Source organism: Acanthopagrus latus, chromosome 7, assembly GCF_904848185.1.
Source record: "Acanthopagrus latus isolate v.2019 chromosome 7, fAcaLat1.1, whole genome shotgun sequence".
Taxonomy (NCBI): Eukaryota; Metazoa; Chordata; class Actinopteri; order Spariformes; family Sparidae; genus Acanthopagrus; species Acanthopagrus latus.
In genome coordinates, this window is record NC_051045.1 from 25,436,005 (window position 1) to 25,459,525 (window position 23,521).

The 23,521-nt window shown below is 41.9% G+C and overlaps 1 protein-coding gene across 1 annotated transcript in view; it reads right to left on the reverse strand.

The window, feature by feature from the left end:
- The window catches only part of LOC119023523 (copine-9-like), an 88,397-nt gene that overhangs the window by 47,151 nt on the left and 17,725 nt on the right, over positions 1-23,521 (reverse strand). Inside the window, exons 3-7 of the mRNA XM_037105535.1 lie at positions 15,184-15,230; positions 10,848-10,951; positions 7,666-7,705; positions 7,415-7,417; positions 4,679-4,755 (exon numbers count right to left, since the gene is read on the reverse strand). Of these exons, the coding sequence (XP_036961430.1) occupies positions 4,679-4,755; positions 7,415-7,417; positions 7,666-7,705; positions 10,848-10,951; positions 15,184-15,230 (271 nt within the window). The remainder of the gene's footprint in view (positions 1-4,678; positions 4,756-7,414; positions 7,418-7,665; positions 7,706-10,847; positions 10,952-15,183; positions 15,231-23,521) is intronic.

Here is a 23,521-nt window from a genome sequence, read left to right on the forward strand (position 1 = left end):
GTATGAGGAGTCAACAGCACAACATTACGACGGTATTTTCTGTGTTAGCATGCTAACCAGCTAGCCCTGCCCATTCTGTCTTCTAGTACCACTCCGTGCCTCTAGCTGCAAAAGTCTGAAAACCCCTTACAGAGATGTAAACATGCCGGGTTCATGACTTAGTCTGGCGAATGAACAAAATGCACTGACAAAATGTCAAGACAGGAAATATTTTACACTTATTTTTCTTGCTCAACAGAAAAATACAACCCTACACCGTCTGAATTTCTACAGTCGCCGAGGCGGTCTGTTTCAATGCAACTTATCTGCTGAACAGCTCAGCCGAGAGGCAACAGAGTGGGCGGATAAAGGCAGCTGGCCGTTGGTTTGAGTCTGGGCGGTGTGTGGGGGCCTTACAACGGACTTAGCTGACACTACAACCAGTTGTAAAACAAACTTCATAGTGCCCCCTATAGTTTTGGAACTACCTTTGAATAATGTCCATCTCTTACAAATTACACCTTCAAGATGTAGAGTGTCTCTTTCTGCAGTGCAGGAATACATTTCCAGCTGCATTAATACATTTTCAAAGGATCAAATAACCACATAAAATGTTAGAGTGGTCTCTTCACTATCACCCCACTCAGCAGTTCCCCTCAGCTCTCCAGAGTGTTAATGGTGTAACCGCTCATTATTTCAGTTTTACAGCCTTCAACTTTACTCTTTTGATTTACTCTCACTGAAGCCATAATACAAATGAATACTTCTGTGGTGCATTTAACAGCTAATAAGAACGTTTTTCAACACCTGTGCTGGTGTAAATTGCTTGCTTTTTCTTCAAGGAGTCTGATGAGACCTTTATCTTGTCAGCTTTTCAAATTCCCCCTTCAATATCTGATGGCAAATTCTCGGTAAGGAAGCATAACAAATACTGTGACTTCATGAAGTTGACATTTAGCTTAATGACTCTTTAATCCGTCACAGCACAAGCGTAGCAAACTCACATCACAGGACGCCGCTTTGTCCTTTTCCTTGAAGCGTATTTATGCTATAAATCTGCTTAAATCCGACAAACCCATACTCTGAGAGCAGATTCCACTGACATACAAGACGGAGCGGGTGAAATAGCTGATATTAGAATTGCATAATTGTTGATTTAAAAGAGTATGTTCAAGATATAAAAAAACACATTTCTAAAGTTTTCATATCTTGTAATGTAATGTGTTTGACTGGCCTTTTCAATTGGCATGTTATCCTGGATTCTTTTTGTCTTTGTCAAAAATCTCTTTACATCCTGACAGCAATCAATAAATCAAATATTCTGAGAAGTCAGAAAAAAAAAAACGAAACAGTATATGTGGCTGTCGCACTTCTCGAATAGATCCATCCAATAGTTTAGTTCAGCCTGTAACCTATTAAACGATTTAAATGTCTGTAGCATGTATATACATATATGCACAACATAGTACAAATATATTGCTAAAGGTATTAGCAAGATAGTCACTCATGAATGGCAGAGAGTAATGCCAAAATTTCCTAATGCTAACATGCTAGCTTGACAGCGGCGAGTACTAACAGTAGTCATATTTGTTGTTTACGCTCATTATGGTAATGTTAGCCATTTTCGTATATGTGAGTAGAGCTAGTTGGATACAGTTAGCAATGATGGCGATCTGCTGCAGCAGTAACAGACTTGTTCAGTGGCTAATGTTAGCTCAAAGCAGCATCAAGGTGTGACTGTCATGCCAGCTAGCTTTTTCGGCCTGAGGTACGTTTGTGACGGCAATTTTTGCTTTTTTATTTATGTATTTAGCAGACTTAAACTAATAAGCTAGCTCTCTCCCATCTGGTTTCTACAGCCTTACCAGTCCCTGCTTTAGACTGAAGTGAGTTTAAATGCTACATGTATTTTTCTTCATAACTTCGATGGATAGATTGCACTGTTATCTGTACAATGCCGGAGAATGCTTCTTGTCGCCGTCTTTAAGCACCATTGTCCCCCATTAATCACAGAATAAGTCATTATAACAATCCTTCACTGAGGGGTCTTTTTGTATGTAACCTTTCACTTATGTCATTTTTCTCATTTCTCTCCTCAAGGTGAAATCTATTAAAGGACGGAGTGGAAATATGATTAATCACATTGATCGTATGGCAGGTTTGTGATGAGTGTGAGTAATTGTCCCCGTCTTTAAGAACATTTAATTAAAAAGTGGGAGCATAAATCTATGAATCTCTTCTGTGTTGAAAGCATGTATGTGTGCATGACTGTGTTTAACAGAGTTTGCATGGTTAAAAGTCCATTAACTAAGTCATGGCTTGAATGTTTTTTTTGTTGTTGTTTTGTTTTTATGATATTTTTGATGTCAGGTTTAACAGCTACTTTTGTATTGGCTGTGTATGTGTCTACAAGCACTGGCATCACATTCATTTTAAAGTCAATGATGCCAAAATGTAAAAACGCTGTATTCCCTCCCCTCTCCCCACGCTCCCTTTCTGTTCTTCCCTTCGTCCCTTGCTGGCCCAGCACTGCGGCATTTGGGCCGACAGTGGACCATAACCGGCTGATTGTTTGGTCTGCCTGAGCATGATAAGCTTTCTAAAACATGTCAACAGTGTTACTGGCAGGGGACAGCTAGCTGCAGGACCCATAAACTGGCCCCTGGCCGACTGGACCCAGCAGCAAGTCCCGTTGAAGTTAGCGGCAGTTATTCACATACTTTACTGCCAGACCAAAACAAAAAACTTCACAAACCAATAAGGACTCGCTGTTCACTGATTGGAGTTTTACACATACAAGTATTGCATTATATTCAGAGCTGCTGGTTGAGCTTAAACTCCACCAGCAATGCCAAGCAAGCTTTGGGGAGTGTAAATTATACACTTGGACAGAAACAAGAAAGTCTGGTGGAAATACAAATAGAATATAAAACACACAAGTTTGAAAGTTAACTTGTGGACACTGAAACGGCAGCAGAAGGACGTTCAAAAAAGCTTCCAGTTTCTTTTAGTTCCCTTTTCTGCAGAGCTTTCAATTGCTTTTCAAGAGATTCATCGTGGATGGTCAGCTGTCATGGAGATCGATCGCTTGACAGTTGAAGAGTACAACTTTGGTTGAAGGATAGCAGAGACAACTGAAAAGTGGGCAGTGGCAAGACTAAGGTGTGGTTGAAAGCTCTGGGATGAACTAGTTGGTGAACCTTGAGTACCATAAGCCATGCTAGATGTTAAGTTCTGGGATTGCAAGGCAGCTTGATCAGTTGTCTGGTCTAGAGTGAAATATATGAACAACACTCACGGCTGTCCGAGAGCTGATCGAGCCAGACAGGAAGTCAAACAGAAAAGCGGCATAGTGCAATTTTGAAAATACAACAACCTGTGCCGTCTCAAGATCTACAGCACCAAAAGGTCAAACAAATATGATCTTCCCTCCTGTCTGCTGTTCCTCTGTTTTTTTTTCTCATTGCAAACGGACTAAGACTTTTTGAATCAACTCCTTGGATTGGATTCTGAAAATAAGAGGGAGAGTTTAAGACAAAAATATTAAATAAATTATTAACAGATTGATTGATATGACCTCGCAAGGTATCTCACATTTGGAAAAGGTCTTTTGCGGGCCATGTCTTGAAAGCTTGCTTGCTCGGTCAACCTCTCCAGAAGAGGCTGTGGCGTCAACTTGAGCAGCGCACAACCCCACCCGGAGCGCTCGAAACGAGGCAGCGCTTCAGCCGACTCCGTCACGAACAAAACCTCGCAAAGTACCAACCACCTCCTCGTGCCCCTCTAGCTCTCTGACTCGATAAACTTGCCCAGTCAACAGATTATTTCTGAAACGAGGCTTAAATTTTCTTAAAATCTGCTCAGCCACAAATGAGACACCGAAAACGACACCCAATCTAATCACGCCGCTTTTAACTCCTGCAGGTAAACGAGCCGCTGTGCCGCAGTATGGCTCGATTCGGCTGATATTACTCAGCTTCTGATGCAAATTCTGCTCTTTGATGAGTGTTGCTGTGAAGAATTGTTTCCCCGCTCCCTTCATGATGAGCTCCACAGAATGCAGGCCGACATGGGGGAATACCTCGTTTCCGCAGTAAGATGGGTTCAAATTTGGCTCATGACTTCTCTGACTCCTCTCTTCGCTCGTCAAAATACAGTGTGTTATCTAACGCTGCAGAGAGGCAACACAAGTAGGGTACATATTGTATTTCCCCTTTTTGCAACACGATAAAAGATTGATTTCTTCCATCCACGTGTAACCGAGCAGAATACGTCCCTCGGTATTCAGATTTGTGTCGACGTTCGACGAAAATATTTCCGCCTCATTCGCTCCTGTGCATGATATAATATACGACCTCAACAACAACAGCGGCAGCTCGGCGTGCAGTGATGCAACAGGTTGATCTGCCCTCTCGCTCTCTCTCATCCAACAATATAAAAGATGAGGCCATTTAATCTCACATCGCATTAGTGAGATGACTCACATCGTGTTGTTTTCCACCGTGGCCATCAATAAACACGAGAGGAGAGACGGCGACGACACACTCATTTCACTCTCACTTTGACGGCCTTTTATGTTGAGATTATTTATGTGCATTAATTATTTTGATCAATGCTTGAACAAAGAAAGAGCAGTCATTTCTTATTGACACATGTGACAGGATGATAGGATGTCGGGTGCGGGGGGGGGGGGACTTACGAGAGGGTCTTCTCCAGCCGACCCCCTGTGGAGCCGATGATTTCTCCGAGGGTACAGAAGGTCTGGCCCAGAAAGTCCTGTGGGGACAGGGGAGAGAGAGTTAGCTGAATGACAGGGCCAAGAGGCAGCCCAGGTTCAAGGCAGACTCTCACCGACGGGAAAGCAACATGAATAGAACCTGCTGATACCTTGAAGGAGTCTGGCATCAAGCACTCGCTGTAATCTTTCCTCCCCTCCTAATGCTTTTCTAAAAAAACTGCAGGTTTTCTTTCAGACGTGGGTAAACCCGCAAATGACAGCAACTGACTCATTTCCCACTGCCAGAGGATGAGTTTTGCCTCTCTGTTACTTTTTTTGATTTTATTTTTTTTTGCCTTGTGCGTCACGCTCTCTTCTTCACAAAACGCGCCGGAAAAACATGGAACAGCAGAAAGAAGCAGGTCCTCTACCTCATCACAGTACATCTAGAAGATAGTGAAGGTGTGTTTAATCCATAACACTTCGACAGATTGTTTTTTAAGGAGCTGATGATGGAAGTTGCTAAGGGGTGAGACGTCTCGCAATATCAATTAATTAATCGATTAATCACCATGATAAATTTAACCAATTAAAAATGTTTTAACCACCAATCAGAGAGGGGCACAGATACATCGAGAAATATCGTCTTAACAGCTGTTTAGGTGTTCTTATCACATACGCCATGCTCCAGTTTGTTACCTCCTGGAAAATCATTAAAATGTTGACGACTCACCCTGCACTTGGGTATATTAATATATGTATTTTTCTCCAATAAACAGATTCTTTATTTTATGCTGCTGCCTTGAATGTATAAAAAGAGGAACACCTGCAGAGCGATGTGTCGCTCAGGACCAGATCCTAGCGGGTGTTCGTGTTTGGTTTAATGCACTGTAAGTGATGAGGCGAAAAGTCCACAGCCCCTGAAATGCATCCCAACGTTCACCTGAAGCTGACGTGACGCTTCAGCAGTCTGTGTCAGACAAATGGCGAAGAGAGAGCCGTCTTTCCGTGCTGAGGTGTGACAAAGTGACTGAAACACCGGAACTTTGAAAGACACCCCCCCTTAAACTGTTGGACCCTTTCTTACAGAATGTTTTTTGTTTTTTCGTCATCGCCCGTACGAACAGGAGGAACAACTGCAGCTAAAACGGGATTCAGTCCTTGTATTTGCATCTAAGAAATGCTGAAAAAATGCGGACCGCTTCTTTAACAATGCCTTTGATGACGCAGTCACGGTGCAACTCTTAACTCTACACTTTGAGGCCCCCACGGTTTGGCCTCTGGTGACTTATTCTCATTTATTCAAGGAGCTCTTAAACTTTTTCCAACATATGAGCTCATGAGTTAGCACAGGGGTACCAGCCCAATAAAATATGAACACTAAACTAATGACTCTACACATTTCTGCCCCTTATGTGCTCTAATAAACAACGTTAATGCTCAAGTTAACAGGCTCTGTGGATATTATGAAAGACTCCAAAATGGTAGAAGATATTAAAGTTATTAAAATTCCATTAAAGTGATTTTTCTTCTTATTGAAGTGTCATAATAAGTTAAACAGTTCGGTTTAATGTTTAATCCCACCTTTTATATAAGCACACAATAAATTATGAAGCCCAGGAAGTCCCAGCGAGGTGCATTGTTCCAGCGTTCGTTGACTGATTATTGTTAAAGGGGCAATCAGTAGTTTTGGGGAAGAACTTTTAATCAGAAGAGAAACATCTTCACTGACTGAAACTCAATAAACCAACTCTTAAAGGACAACACAATTTCACACCGTTTTACTTCGTTTACATGTGGCGGACCCTGCCACCCCTTTAGCTTCAGACAGTGTTCTGGAACCTTATTTTCCCCTGAGAACAGCTCATTTATTCACTTGTGGAAAATCATTACTTCATAAATATTCTGACAACTAAAATTCTGACTTTTCATTTCTTCTCCAAAACTACATAGATCAAAATAAACCCAACTTTAGAGGGTAGACGAAAAAAATCCGAGATTCTATGCTCACTTCATTAACGTTGTAAATATTAAAACTCTCAAAAAGGCCACACTGTGAATGAGAAATAAATAGTTTTCCCCGTTCAACCCGCGTTTTCATTGAGCAACAGATTCTGAAGTTTACCACCAGCCCACAAACTACAGGGAAAGACATATGGGAGCATTAACAGAAGCAGGGAGATGACACAACACAATAAAACAGCACAGCACCGAGGGCAGAGCACTACGCGTTGATGTTTGTCGCGTGTGGGCGCGAGCAGGTGTAGGTGTGAGTCCCACAAAACCCGCAACGCGTGTAGCTCCCTGTAAAATGCCCTGACATGCAAAATCTGCCGCATTACGCCGTCTGAAACAACAACATCTGCTTTCACTTTGAAGTCGAGCTCTGAAAGTGGCTTTACCTGGGCGCGCGGTAAAATGCAGACAGACAAAATGAGGCACAACACTACGGGGGAGGCTTTCTGGATGGGAGCAGTTGGTGTTCGTCCTTGGTGAAATGAGATGAAAAGAGGGGGAGAAGAAAACAATAAAATTAAAGTGAATGAAACACACGCACACACACACACACACACACACACGTACAGACACAAAAAGAAAATCACTCAAGTCTCCTGCGGGGATGCTGAAATGTAGTGGGAAATAAAAGGTGAAATGAATGAAGGATCTTGTGGTGCCAGCACCCATGAGGATAATACATTCAGCAAATACAGCACTCACCTTCTGCTCTCCCACAAGTTCATTTGGTAGGAAGAAAGAAAAGAGTGTCACTAGACGGGTTCACAGTATACCAAATAATAGAGTAGACAAAATAACAGACTTTATTCATGCTGAATCATCACGAGCCGTTTCAGTCGTTCACTGCAAATTAGCCTCAGCAGCGCTGAATACAACATGGTACATTCGAGGGCTGACGGGAGATGTCAGCGCTGAGTCAGAACTGTCATTTGAGTTGGACATAGCGTACTCACGTGTTTGGAAATGTTACAGCTTCTGGAGTCCACGTTGTACCTGCGATAAAAAAAAAAAAAAAAAAAAAAATGGGGTGATGAAATTGGGAGAATTTGTGATTTGCAGCTCCATGCTCAGAGCCACCAGGATTAGTCGTGACAGAGATGGAGCTGTTCGCCTTCAGATGCACAAATTTCGCTCTTTCTGGTGACTCGTATGTATCTGGTTTCAGGAGTTTTTCAAGAACTGACTGTAAGTTTGCGACTTCTAGAGTGGTATGTGGCACTGCACCATCATCCGGGCTATACTAACTTTTGACGGTCAGCAAATACCTTAAAAAAAAAAAAATTACCCTGGTTGCTTATGAAGATGAAATATCCGCATTTATTTTTACGCATTTAAACAAAAAAGAGACGTCTCACGGAAGAGATAAATGTCCGGAGAAGGCCGTCCTCACCGGAAAAGCAACCATAAGCCGACTGCGAGTGGATGATCTGTATTTACAGTTTTTGTTAGGAGGTGACCTCTGGTGGGCGTAATCATTATTACGCCCGCAAAAGGAGGAAGTCAGGTGAAGCAGTATAAAGATAAAATTGGGGGACTTTGGGGTTTAAAGGGTTAATGTCAGAAACAATTTATCACATCAAGTGTGTACCTGGAAGTTTGTAACTGCACTCACATAAGTAGGTAGTCATTTTAAGGCAAGCCGCAATGTTTTCCTAAACCTAAGTGAAACCATATGATGAAGGAAGGCAGCATGAGTTGTGTATTGTTGGGAACTATGATATATATATATTGTCTTGGGAGTCACTGGCAATTGCTCTTTTCAGTCTTCTAGATACGATGATGTGTTGGATTGAAGCTTGTTGAGTTTGGTCAGCTGGGACATCTCACATTGCAAAGTCAAGAACAAGATACACTTACTGCCAGTTAAATTAAATGAATTGTTGAATTGTTTTGCGTACGTCAGACAGCAAGAAAATGTTCCCTTTACCTCACAATCACAATGTGAACCCGCACTTCACTCAGCTTCCTTCACAATCCAACTCCCTGAGGACTATGTCAGAGCTTTTACGCAGTTTAAACCCAGGCCTATTACTAAATATGACTTCGGCAGGGAAAATTAGCGCTAAAAACTCTTGCTGCAAACCCGACGTTATCAAAGGTGTTGACGAAGACGGACAGATATGTATTCAAGACGAGATTAATTGTTGGTGCGAAGCCCATAAAAAGTTAAATGATAAAAATATTATGTTCTTTGACCCACTTGAGTCTGAAAGCCAGTTTGTGGCGAGAGCAAAAGTAAAAAACATCTATAAGATGAAGGTCACAATAAATGAGTCCCCCTCAGAGCCTGATAAACAAGTCAAATGTGAGTATTTTGTCCTTCTTCGCTTTGAAAATCCGAGACGTGCTACCCTTTCATGTTTTTTGGAATATGCTCAGTTGAATTTGGGGCTAGAACTCCACTGAGAGTCCCATTGATGAAATGCAACCTCCTTTTTCAGGAAACAAGCATTTCACCTACTTCTGCTGATTAATAAAACAATTCAAGGAATCGCTCAAGATTTGGGGAAGTGTTTTTGTTTATTTGTTTGTCCTCTCAGTTGCAGAGATAAAAAAAAAAAAAAAAGAAAAGAAAAAACCTCCAGAACTTAACTTCAATTCTGGTTGGTGTAGAGGTTTAATGAAACGGAAATATCATGTACACTGCTATCGTTGGAGGTGCTGGTGGACATAACTTGCAAGAACAAGTTCCACCTGCCTCTGCTGCATTTGCTATTTGAAGCATAACAATTCAACCTCATACCTAACACAGACATGAGAGTTGCTTCCACCCTCTCACCTTTCTCTCCATTTTTTAACTCTTTAAACGTACAGTAGGGATGATAATGTCATGAAGTGGCACTGTAAATAACAAGTAATGCAACTGATATTTTCTTAAATAACTTGTCAAGCACTCTTCATCATTAGCCTACCTGTTAAATCTATTTTTTTTTTTTGGAAACGCTGAGTTAAAAGCAGCCCAGAATCAGTCAAAGTAATGAAAGTGAAAGCTGACTCTGCTTAAAGTGGCACTATGTAGTTTTGGAGAAGAAATTAAAAGTCTGAATTTTAGTTTTTACAATGGTAATGATTTGCAGTATGCAATCATTTCCCACAAGTGAATGAACAAGCTATCCTCAGGGGAAAATAAGGTCCAAGAACACTGTCTGAAGCTAGAAAGGTGGCAGGGTCCGCCACATATAAACAAAGTGAAATGGTGTGAACTGTTTTGTCCTTTAAGGTCAGTTTGTTTATTCAGTCGTGACAACAAAGAGAGCTGGTTTATTTAGTTGGTTTTAGTAAGAAAAAAAAAAATCAGTGATTTCTGATTAAAATGTCTTCCCCAAAACTACATAATCCACCTTTAATGGTACAATACGTAAGAATTTTAGTTTTTAGACCAAGTAAAATACATTTCAGTGTATGAGCTGAAAAAATGTAACTTAAATATTGTTGGTGTAATTTACCTGGTTATTTTAAGGTAATCTCTTTTTTTTTTTTAAGTCAGAGCAGCCTGTCAGTTTTTACTGTAGAGAGTAGCATCTGTTTGTTTTACAAAAAAAGACTGTTGTTTGTGGACTGAAAATCTGGAATGACCTTGCATAGCAGGAGGAACGCTCTTAGGTTAAAGTATGCACAACACCAGCCTAATCGCATCACCACAAACAATGCTCCTGTTCCATTTTCATGTCCGTCTTTCACACTGTATACAAGCTGCTGCTCCACGGACCCCACTGAGCAGTGAGTGCACGTCTGTGCCTTGATTAAAGCTACAGAGGCATGTAAGTGATCTTTCTCTGCTATTGATTAATGAGAACAGGTGAACTGAACAGAATAACCAAGTGGGTAAACACACACTAATTTAATCAGTGGGGCTATCAAGTGGCCTCAGTAAGAGGCCTTTTTCCAAAATATCTCCCTCCGTGGCATCCCAGCACCTAATTTTAGCAGTGATTGGCCTGTTCATCTATCCTCATCAGGCAGAATCAACTCAACACCTGCAGAGCGAGAAATCATTCAGATTTAATCAAAGCTACTGCTAAACTAAGCTTGGTTACTCTGGGTCCACATTGATGTATTGACGTAGTAGAATGTGCCCAAGTTTACAGTTTAATGAATTCAGATTTGATTCGGAAAGAGTCAAATAAATACTCACACATCAAACCTCAGGTTTTGTTTCTCCTCAAAGAAGAAATCCAGGACAAACTTCCTGACGAAATCTGGATTCCTCGTGTTGTCGATGACCTCTGTCCTGCCAAACTACGAAAATAGAGCAAAAATGATAATTGCCCCCGATTGGCGGCACTGATTAACGAGTCAAAATATGCTATTAGGCTAATAAGCAAGAAGACCTGGAGAGAAGAGAGGATGCATTTAATGAGATTCAGCATGATATTAGCATTGTAAGATTTTTTTTTAAAAAAAGGGGGTTTGGAATTCATAAATACAAATGTCCTCTGCAAAAGTGTGACCACAGTGGATCACACTGGGCTTCATTGTGCTGTGTGCTAAATCTGCGTCCCCAGAGAAATCAGGAAGCTACATTCGCACCGGCTCTCCACCCTGCGAACCCACACAGTTCCGTTCCCAGCCTCCCCTCCCGGGCCACGTCGTTCCTCCATCTCCGTGACAATCACACCAGTAATCCCCCCGGTGGACTGCCAGCCTCGCCTCCGTGGCCTGGCCCGACAGCACCGTGTAATGAGCTATTGATCTTGGCACTGGCTCACCCCAGCCTCAATACCTCTACTCATGTCTTTAGTGTCCAGTGCACATAATCCGTGCTATCAACTGCGTCCCCAGCCTATCCATTACCAAAGCCTCGCAGGGGAGTGTATTGGACCTCAGAAACTACCTGCCACACCGACCTGAGGGGAAAATCTCGTGATATTTCCCTGTAGTGTTTCTAATTTTAGGGCTGGGGGCCTTTGGTTTATAATCTCACTCAGGCGTGATTGGTTAATAGGTGCTGGGGCATTGTGGGTGAAGGCTGGGGAATTGCTTTGTTACTGGGGAAGAAATAAGAGTATACAGAGCAGATTGCAAGACATTCATTGGTTACAGCACAGGCTATGGAGACCTGTCGGATGGGTCTATTACAAATACCGTAGGGTTTTTTTTTGGGGGGGTTTTTTTAAATATCCGTAATGTAACCCTTCAATTTTTTGTAACCTCTGAGGTGAAACAATCATTCAGTGTCAGAAATGCAGTGTTAAATAATAGCAACATTGGTGCACACAAGAGGGATTTGTGCTTTGAGTTGTTTCCCATGTGTGTGGATGTGTACAGCTGCTGTGTGTTGACTTGCATAAGGTTTACATCCATCGCTTTACTCAGTTTGAAGCAGTTTATTGTAGGTTTGTTGCCTAGGAAATCTGCAGGTCTCATGCTGGGAACTGGCTGTGTCTAAAAGCTTATTGAACAGGTATTGCAGTAAAAGTACGGCAGTACTAAGACTGCACAACATGTATTGTACACGGTGTACTGTAGGCTGCAGAATGAAGTGAACTGACCCTGAACTTAGCACTTTGTTTGTGTTTTCCAGCATGACCTTTGTGGGACTCACGTTGACTCAACACCTGGAAAGAACCCAGATTAACATGTATTCAGGTTTATAATAATAACATTGGCTCTGGCTCAGGAGGTAGAGCAGGTCATCCAATAGTCAGAGGGTCAGTGGTTCGATTCCTGGCTCCGACTGCGCATCGGAATGTCCTGGCGATGAACCCCAGATCGCTCTCGACAGCTAATGTGTGTGAGGATGGCTTGGAATAGAAATTTCGTGGGGTGCATTAGTTTGGAAATGCTCTGTCGCTCCTGATGAGAAGGTCAGCAACTCGGATGGCATCCTCAGCCATCAGTGTGTGTGAGTGGGTGAATATGACAGGTGCTGTCTACTGCTATGAGTGGTCGTTAGACCAGAAAGTGCTACATACATGAATGTCCATTTACAAATCGAGAGGATAATGAGTAGCCTAATGTGAGTAGCCTAATGTGAGTTCAAAGTATATTACTCCCCTCTCTGAGTATGACTCTTAATGAACTCTTTTATAGTTGTTACTAAATATAACAATCACATTTAAATAGATCATTGTGTGTTTATGTGGGATAGTGAGAAACAGATTAAGAACATTTTTCTTTTGGGACCTTTAATTCAAACAAGAGGACCTGAAAATAATCAGACCTCACACCAGAAAGCTGCAGAGCAAAATCCATCTGAAGTTCTTCTCAGAATATTTAGTCCTGGAAGTTTTGGTGACACAGAGAACTCTCAAAGCCGGTGGGCTAACTGTTATTATTCTAGCCAGCAGGGACAGGATAATGCTAGTCAGTCAGTAGCTCCTGGCACTTTTCTTACTCTGTCCGTCCCTCTTGGCATCTCGTTGACTGGATCGCAAATTGCTTAATGCAGTAAAGAGTTTTATTACGTAGGGGGGAAAACGCTCTCAGAGCTAATAACTGACAGTGAGCCTGTTGCTAAACAAGATCGTTAGTTTGGTTGCCAACTAAGTTAACACCGTGTATTCATAAGATTCATTTGTACGGTGTCTCAAGTGACTGTACACTACTTTATACTCCGACAGCAGAGGCTAAATTGAGATTTGATCATAAGGCGGAGCTTATAGGCTTAACATTCCCACGTTTCGGAGCATATATCTAGATGGCACCTAATCAGTCCAATGAGAATTACTAGTCTGGTGCATCCAGCAAAAGTTTTCTAGCTTCTGGGTTTACCTCCAGGGTATAGAATCAACTGAATATACTATATCAACTTACGTTTCATAGCAATGTGGCCCATAGACTAGATTGTGATGATGGCACAGATTTTTCAGTAACTTTTCTTGGCCCCATATTTTTTATAAATATGAAACCTGCAAGGATGAAAAATTCATAATGGAAAACAGAGTTTGAAGTGACATGTTAACAGATGTCTTCTCTTTTATGATGGAGGTCTATGGGGCAAATGCTTTACAGGTCCAACCCAGGTTGAAATAATACATCCATGCTCTCCAGCACCATCGAGATGGTTAGTTTTTAAACTATATGGAAAGTTTAGATAAACTTTCCAAGTAGTTACTTTACCTCAACAAGTGAATGCACTAACATGCCAGTTACATTAAAAGCACTGATTTCCCCACAAAGGTTTGCTGCTGCAGTGAGTCAGGCCTTTATTCTGGTTTTACAGCATGAAATCACACAGATAGGTCTTTGTAGTCCTCCACTGGCAACCACGATGATTATTTGCGGGAGCGTGTAAGTGGAGGATGGTATCCATGGGCAGCGGAAATTGGGACTGCTTGTGATAAAAAAATATATATATTCTGCACAGCCTGATGCAGCGGGAACAGTAAACAGCCATAAAAGAGCAGCTGTACACAAACCACTTCAAAAAAGCAAGTCTATTGTGAAAGGCTGAAGATGGGCTATTTGGAGACATCCTGTTAGACCCTTAGGATGTAGTTGAATAAAACTAATGCTATTTGCAGGGATCAGTCATTGCTTGCCAATATGGAATGCTAATGCCTTTTTTTTTTTTTTTTTTTAAACAAACATCCATTGACAAATTATGAAGAGTTTTGCAAATGCAGAACATGATGTCAAATGAAAAGAGAGGATTTTGTCAGGATTCTATTCAAGCGCAATTACCTGCTCATAGTGTCTATGTGTACGGCTGACAGCGAGATGTTTACTCCGCTGATTGCAGTGCGATTCACGCCGTGTTTTTGATTAAGCCCTGCCACATGGAAGAAAAGGTGTGAGGTGTCTTGGAACGAGGGGATCAGCGGAGCCCCCCCGACGACACAACAGTGTTGACTTTGAATTTGCAAATGGGCAAATACATCGACTAAAGGCAGAATGTCATAGGCAAATTAGCTGAGGGGAAATAGGGCTAAGAGATGACATGGAAATGTGTCCTCGAGCCGACGGGCGCTGCTGAAAGACGGGAAGGAATTCAAAGGAGCAGCAATGAATGGAAGGTCACATGACCTCGCCTTAAAAAAGAGTCACCGAGGGCGAGACAGCAAGAAGCTGAGCGGAGCGGACGATGCATATTTGATGAGGCCGAAAAGGAATCTCCCAGCCCTGAGTCATGATGTGAATTCGTTTTTATCTATCATCAAACACCTAGTATAATGGGATCAATTTCATTTATTCATTCTTTAACCGTTACTAAGAATTCATCAGCTTGGGTCAAGCATATGAAGCGTTTCCTTCCCTTCCTGAGTCTATTTCAGACAGTGGTGGTTACACTTGTGTGGGCAAGTGAAGAGGTTGACACTTTCAATTTTCTACAACAATGTTCTCAAGGGCTTGCAGTGAGTTGCCTCCGGACTTCATCTTAATAACCCCCCTCGCTCAGCCCTGGCTGAAAGTCTTGAAAGTTAATACTCATTATATTAAATTCCTAAAAGAAATGCACACATCTGGCAGACAGGTAGACACAGACATTGGATATAAATGTTGAGAGAGCAAAAGGTTACTTAACTTACCTCCCTCCATTCTTTGGTTCCCACCGCCTGCAAATACAACACGACCACTGGAAGGAAGCGAGGAGGAGAAGAAGCCGAGGGGGAAGCGTGATGAAAAGAGGAAAAAAGGTAGATGTTCAGTTTAGCAATTGGTCTGATGCTTTTTTTTTTTTGTTGTTGTTGTTTTTCTACATGTTGGCACCTGCAGCACCTGAGAGATATCAAAACTGTCAGGTAAGAAAATCAATGCTACCCACACTAATTTTTATCAGATCTGTCTCAGCTGGAAGCAATGTTGATAATTTCTTTATAAAAAAAGCAAAAACAAAAACCTTGCAACACCATTGTCAGACTGGAAACTAGAGACAATTAAAGGATTTAATTGTGTTTAATCTTTAATAAACACAATCAATAAGACAAAAGCGGAGTTAAACATCAGGATAATGAAAACATATTAACACAGAATTTCTTTCGGGGGCTCATTCTCATTTTTCCTCCAAGTATACCTACATAACAGTGAAGGAGTAATCAATCTAGATATTTTCTGCCTTGCAGGTATGTTGTCACCACCTTCAGACAGGTCTCTCCCTGCCTATTAATATCTATAATTACAAAAAGGCAGAACAACTGTGTATGAGGCCTTTTTCTAGGGAATAAATGAAACATATAGTCTGGGTCTCATGATGACTGTCCTCTGAGGAAAAACAAAGAATCAGTAGTTATAACAAGTCCCCAAAACAACATGTTCACACAGCCATAGTAATTATGACTCCTGTTCGTTGTGGGCGAGGGACGTCATTGCCGTTATTCCTAGCAACTGTTTGATATCTTGCCATGAAATCTTGAACAGGCATTCATGATCCCCAGAGGATGAATCATGCTGGCTTTAGTGATCCTCTGGCTTTCCCTCCAGCTCCACCAGTAAGCTCACCATTTTGGTTCAGTGTGAAATATACCAACAGTTGTTGGATTGTCATAATATTTGGTACGGACAGTCAGGGTCTCCAGAGGTTGAATCCCACGGATGTTGGCAGTCCCTGAGGTTTTCATCAAGTGCCATCATCCAGTCAGATATCTCCATGCACAATTATAGCAAAACATATTAATGTTCCCAAGAGGATGAATCGCATTGACTTTGAAATTCCTCAGATTTTTCCACTAGGTGGGTCAACAGTTTCCATTCAGAGTAAAATGTCTCAACAACTGAAGGACTGTCATAAAATTTGGTTGCGACGATCATGGTCCCCAGAGGATGAATCTTATTGGTGCTGGCAATCCCTTCACTTTTAATCTAGCATCCTCATCCAGTCAGATACCCCTCCCAGATGGACTGGCACAAAATGGTAAAGATATTCATGTTCCACAGAAAATCATCCTCACTTTTCATCCAGTTACACCAGGAGCATGACTGTTTTGGTTCAGAGTAAAATATCTCACCAACTGTTGTCATTAAAATCTGTGCACACAATCATGGTCTCCAGAGGATGAATCCTACTCGTGTGGGGATCCAGATGGACTGGTACAACATTTTGGTAAAGACATCTGTGTTCCCCAGAGGATGAATCATGCTAACTGGTGATGCTACCTATATTCATTTTGGTTTATGGCCAAATAGTTGCAGAATGAATGACATTCTCAACAACCTTAACTTAATGTAACTGTTTACACGCTAACACACTAAACTGAAATATTACAGTTAATATTTAGAATAGAAAATAAAAACTGCACATTTTCAAAAACTGGAAGAAAACTCATTATTTAAAAAATGGACTGGGAATGTGTTGGAATGCTTTCTATTACCAGCATAGCATTTGCACATCATTTGTGTCTGATTTTCTTTTTATATTGGACTTTACCCAGACTGCTCAGGGCCATAAACTAATTTGGGACCTCAGCTTGGTTGGTTTGGCTTCATATTGACATTACAGGCTCACAAAGTTGTTAGACTCTTAGTATAGTTGTAAAAAACAAAAAGTAGTCCTAGTGATTTTGAGTAGTTAATGTATGGGTCCCCTGACTAGCCATTTGTGCTTTCCTGTTTGCAAAATCCTGCTGTGGTTTGTTCACCAAACATTACATTTGTCTCCTGCAGTGAAATTTTGCTTCGAGTGTTCTGCCTGAATACAGCAGAGGCAGCCCAATTATAACTCAGAGATTTATCATGTTGTCATGTTAGGATTATGTTCATGCATATGCAAACAAAGAACACTCACTGAGGGCTCTTATGGGATGTTTTAATAATAGGCCAAGTGTTGCTGTTGGTGTCTAGACGGGCACCATCAGCGGCTGTGTGCCTCTGTGAAGTTTGGACATTAGCTCTAATGAACTTCAGACTGTCTGGATGATTAAAACCACATTTTCCCTCCTAATGAGCAATTAACAGGGGGGAGATAACAGAGAAAGGGGCAGCAGGCAGCGGACCTTTCGGGCATTGCATCTTGAGAAGAAATACAAACATCTCTTTGTCAGATTGTTAACAATAAGGGAAAGGGGTTTGTGCATCACTTACAAGTTAATCAGCTTCTGAATGTTAGCCTTCAATTAAATTACAGAAACAAAAACATTCAAGGCAAACACACTCCAGAGATTAGATCTGCTTGTATCGAAGTTACACCCCAATGTTCTCTCTGCCCCGACAACTAAAATAATGATGTTCAAGAGGCAGAGTGTATGTCTCTATCTGAGATAGAGCAGCGAAGTCACAGGATCTTTACATCTACCCTGGCTGCAGAGTAACAGCACCACAGCTAGACAGTGGACTCAGACTAATCTGCGCCAAGGCTACATCAGTGTCGGCAGCGTCCGGAGAAGCTGGCTGATTGCCTGCTTCATGGAAAGTGAAAAGATGGAGCCCATCTGGTCAGCCACGGAGCGGCATAATCACAAGGCAATTCGTACTTTACTCTGAACCCGACTCCAACTACAAGTCCTGACAGCAGTCTGGCTGCAGGACAGGTGCGCAGGTGACTCTGAACTGAGCACGAATCATACACAAACAGGAACAGACATTTTTTTAAGGGGGAAGTGGAGCCCCCACACCTTCTGTGCTGCCCCCACGCCTTCTCTTGTTGTTTGCACGCTGGATAAAAGACTGATGAAATACAATGTCCAGTTTCATTTTTGTGTTAAAAAAATGTGCCTCGTCTATAAACACCTCTAACTTGCACAAAAAACATGAACTCAAACGTACGTTAATGTAGACATTTGAGAACTACCTCACTCAGCCCTTTAAAGGATGTATTGTCACTGGAATGTACAACATTGTTAATATGCAAAACTACCAATATTCCCAGGAAAATGTCAAATAACACACTGTAGTCATTAAGCTACACATTAAAGGAAGCAGTAGAAAATAACAGACTTAAATTTTGCACATCCAAAGCCAGCGTTATCAAGGATTTCCCACATGAAGTGATGAAAAAATGTTCACAACAATCGCATTTCCATGATTAAGACAAGACAATGACAAAGGAAAAAACAATCTTTGTTACTAAAAACTCAAAATACATGTTTTTCTTTTTGTCTATGAGACGCAACTAAAGTGTTGGGTAATCTAGCAGACATCTCAGTATGCAAGGTAGTGAGGGTCTAGTCTGTCACAGCAGTTGCAGATGTTGAGTTATCAACATCATGATTATTATTATTATACAACCAAAAAAATGGATTTGGTCAGATAGTAAAAAATAGATCTGCAGAGAATTTAGAACTTGGCAGTGAGTAAAAGACAACGCAACAAAAGGAGATTCCCCGGGGACTGCAAATAAATAGGTGCACCACCCTGCAATTAATGACAAGCTGAGTCCAAGTTTTAACTTTAAGTCAGTGTTACTGGGATGTCAGCTTGTAACAAATTTGCTAGCAAGTGATGTTAGCGAAATGATGAATGAATGAGCCTAAATTGAAGGCTAATGTTGGCTAAGTTAATGCGTTAGCTAACGTTAGTTTGGCATCTTCTTGTGAGTGAGCCTTGAACTTCAATCCATCCATTAACTGAAACGCCAGCTGACAATTGGGTACGCCCTGAATACATAGTCACTTCACCACAGGCTGACTTAATAGGGGCAAACAGCCATTCGCACTCACATTCCCACTTACGGACAATTTAGAGTAACCAATTAACCATTTTTCGGATTGTGGGAGGAAGCCAGCGTAGAACCCACGCAAACATGAGGAGCACATGCAAATTCTGCACCAAAAGGCCCTCTTAATGTAGGGGTCTAAAGCACGAACCAGTGCGCTGCAATGCTGCCCAGAGCTTTGAATTTTGCATTGCAATTACAGTGGAGTCAAACTGTTGTTTCTGAGACGACACAGCCGCTTCTTCTGGAAGTTATTTGTGTATGATTTCCTAGCACCAGGGCCAGGTATGCATATTTATGGATAGATTGTTTAGCACTAGTGTGATGTTGATGGTAATGTTAGTACAATCTGCACAACAGCCTGATCAAACTGTGCCGCGCCAAGAAATCTTCAAACAGAGTGTTGCAGGAATGGCATATTTTGTAGGTTAACTCGCAAGTTGGCATCACCCTGGTTCCCTCGACAAAAAGCCTGTAGGATTCTTTTATTGGATTTTGACGGAATGCAGAAAATAAGCTCTGTAGCAAACACAAGCTTGTGATACTTACACATTATGTTCAGAAAGATAATCTTCACACATGAACACCACTTTTGTGATTTTTGAAGCAGCAAATCTTGCTAAACAACTACAATACATTTTCTATGAACTGATCTGTCTACAAGTTGTAAAGTTAGATTTAGAATAGAAGTGTTTCCCACACATGAAGTTATTTGCGGTGGTCTGCCACAATATTAACATCGGCCGCCACATATTGATTTGCTGCATGTCCCATTCTCACTCACTCAAGACAGCGCACACACCATTGAATACCATGATGACATATGTTCCCATACAGTGGATGGCAGGAGGAAGACTATTTAACACAGTAGGCTTGACCATAACTTTTACTCTGCAAAGAAGACGTCTGGTGTCATCGTCGAGCTCAAGCCCCGCAAAGAGCGCCAGGCCTTGAGGATAGTTATTGTCGTGGCCGAGTCGAACAATTACATCATCATGTGATGCACTGGGGACTTTGTGAAAAACACGTCTGTGAAACATTAATAAAAGCCTCAAAACTGCTACAAAATGACTCGTTTTACTGTCAGTTTGGACAATTGGTCCAATAATATTTGGAGAGTCTAGAAGCACCAAACCAGAAGATAGTACCCCATAGTAAACGATGAAGGGTTAAAATGACTAAAACATGACTCAAACTAATACGTGTTTTTTTTCTGAAGACCAAAGCTGAAATTGCTGCTAAAATTAACAGTGCAAGGATGAAAATGACTATGAGGAAAAATTGTGAATTGTTAAATAAGACAACAAGGCAAGAAGCAATGCAACATAATGTCAAGGATGTGGCTGAAGTAGAATTCACCGCAGTGTGACAAACCAGGGGATTAAAAAACGAACTGACGAGGCGGCCATCAATCTGCTGTGGATCCTGTGTCAGTCACACGAGCAAGGAGATACCTGCACTATTAATTCAGCTCCTGGAGGCCCAGTCACCTGATGTTAATGTGTTTACAACGGCGTTGTGTCGGGTTTAACAGCGATAATTGTGTGTAATGAAAATCAGAAATTGGTGTATTAATATTTATCTGGCCCAGAGGAGGTCGAACCACTTTAACCACCATGTGCGCAATCAAATAATTCACCTCCATGAGTTTTTTTTAAACGGATTGCTGCGGAACGTAAAGAGCATGTAATCTCCAGGCTGCACGTATGTACTTGCAAGCAATCCCTCCTACATTATATAATTTATGTCCTGTCGCTGCGTTTACTGTAATTGAAAACGCCAGAGTTTCCTTTTCGAACTCATCCGGCTAAGGCTGAGCAAGCTGACAGCAAGAGTCACCTGTGTGAAGGTTTTTTTTTTTTTTTTTCCGACAGGGGATTTCTTGCCGCCTCCCTTTTGGATTTGCGCTGCAGGAAAATATAATCAGAGAGTAGGCAGACACAGACAGGATGCCACGGGCTTACTTACAGGCTGAGGGCACAAGCTGCTCACGGTGAGGTGAGACAGAGAGGTGGTCGGGAGGCAGGAGCATGTGGTGGTGGAGGAGGGGGATGGAGCTGGAAATGGAGGACTGGAGGAGGACAAAATTGAATATTAAAGAGAAGCACAGGGAGGGAAGGTGGAATAAGAATAATAGGTGAAGTGAGAGGGGACGGAGACTGGAGAAATGGGTGAAGAAAGCGAGGCGCAATGAAGGTAAGAAGATGAGGCGGACAGGTGATTGCTCGGCAAACAGAAGCTGAGTGGAAAATCTGAGTCCAACACAGTCAGGCGGTGGCCGATTTCCGCTGGAGAAGATGTGGTGGGTTTATGGGCTTGACTGTCAGAAATCCCCCATAGATGCACCTCTCACACAACAATTTAGGTGAGGTATGGTGGGCACACAACCCCCCCCCACTAATCTATTGATCTCCTGCCAAGAGAGGGATAAGGGAAGAGAGCCCCGAACCTTCGGAGGCCATTTCTTGAACCTCAGTGGAGCAGCGACGACAAAGCCGCGTGGTTGGGAGCCAATATAGAGAGATATTCTCCACCTGGCAGGGTTTTTCTCCGTGAAAATCCAGCCTTCTTAAGAGCCTAAATCACAAAGAGGCGCCGCAATAGCAAAGAGCAAGCCATCGCTTTTAACTGGAATGGCAGAGATCCCCCCCCGATTCTAAAAATCAAGTCCACGTGGGGATGTTTCTTTGCCCAAAATAACAAATTGAATCCCAAACCAAAACACCAACTTATTACCATCTTATAAAGATGATACAGTGTTAGCAGGCGGTTCCTCATTTTACCATGCGCACACTGAGCAGCAATCCTTTTTGAGAATTTAATTCCACAAGTCCAATATAAACTATCATTTTTAGCTCTGTTTTGATCTCTAACAACTCCTGAGGGAAATATCAGGTTAAAGCTCTAGCTCTGCCCATATGCTGTACAGTAGGAAGTGTGGGGTGCAGTTTTAGATTCTTTTTTTTACTGACATTTCATGCTGCTGGCATCATCCCGCAGTCAAAAGAGGGTATTACATTGCTCCCTTAAAGGGAAATTCAACCAAGAATGACAATTCTGCTGTTATCCATTCCCCACATGCTCTTGTCAGGTGAACGTTTGAAGTGCGCAAAACATTTCCGGAGTAGTGTTTCCCATTTCATAGATGGTGATTTTCTTTCAAACGTAAGAAGGTAAGCCAAGTATCCAGAGGCCCAGAGATCCCACACTGATTTGAAAAGACATTATTGACATGATTGGCAGGAGCTTAAAAAGGGCGTAATCAATTTTGGGTGTATCGGCAGATTGTCACTGGACGTGCTGTATGGAACCATCATATGGGGACTTTTTATGGTTTGTTGTTTTTTCACAATTCAGAACAAGTCCCCATCTACAGTTACCCGTCGTTTAGGAGGATGCTGCAGCGCTGTTTTGCTGTGAAGCTCCAGAAATGCTTGGTGGACTACCACACTTTACCTGACTCTCCATCTGCATGAAGGTGCAGTCCATTGTTGGGTGAACTGTTCCTTTAAAATGCACATAACCATGCTCACGGCTGTGAATCTAAATTGCAAAACGGCAGATTACTGCTTCGTCACGTTGTCGCCATGTGCGTGTCGACAAATTCCCGAGCGAGGAAGGGACACATTTTTATAAAGAACGGCCTTTTTAAATGAGCATGTGCAATTAAACGGAGTGGGAGTGGGACGGAATCAACGGGGGTCACTCTCTCTTTCAGATCTCATCAGGAGACCTGAGGACCAATTACAGACCAGTGACCTTTATTTAGATGGTACGGCTCAGGCCTCGCCTTTATTCACCTCTGCCGCTGAGCCTTTATTAAAGTACAATCGACTGGGGCGTAACGATGAATGAGGGGAACGTTGGGAAGTTATTTTTAGTGCCATGACAGAAATTACACACTTTTAAAGCAGTTAAAAGTCATTTTCTTAAAGTGTATGCTCAAGCACTTACAGCAGCAACCTCTCATCAGCACACACACACACACACACACACTGAGAGAAGATTGCCAAGGCACTGAAAAAGTAATAAAAGACCCCCCTAAAAAAAAAAAAAAAAAAAAAAACCCAGCCAGAACCATATAGTTTATTTATCAAGATCTTCCAGATGAGTCATTTTAAAAACCACAGCGGGCACTGGAATGGATTTTTAGGCCTGGAAAAACGAACGCATTCTCCAACCACACCTGCTGTGCTATAACAAAACATCCACTCCTACCTTACAGTGAGTCACAATCCTCAAGCAGATGCAGCAAACTGAATGTACAGCGGAGCATCACG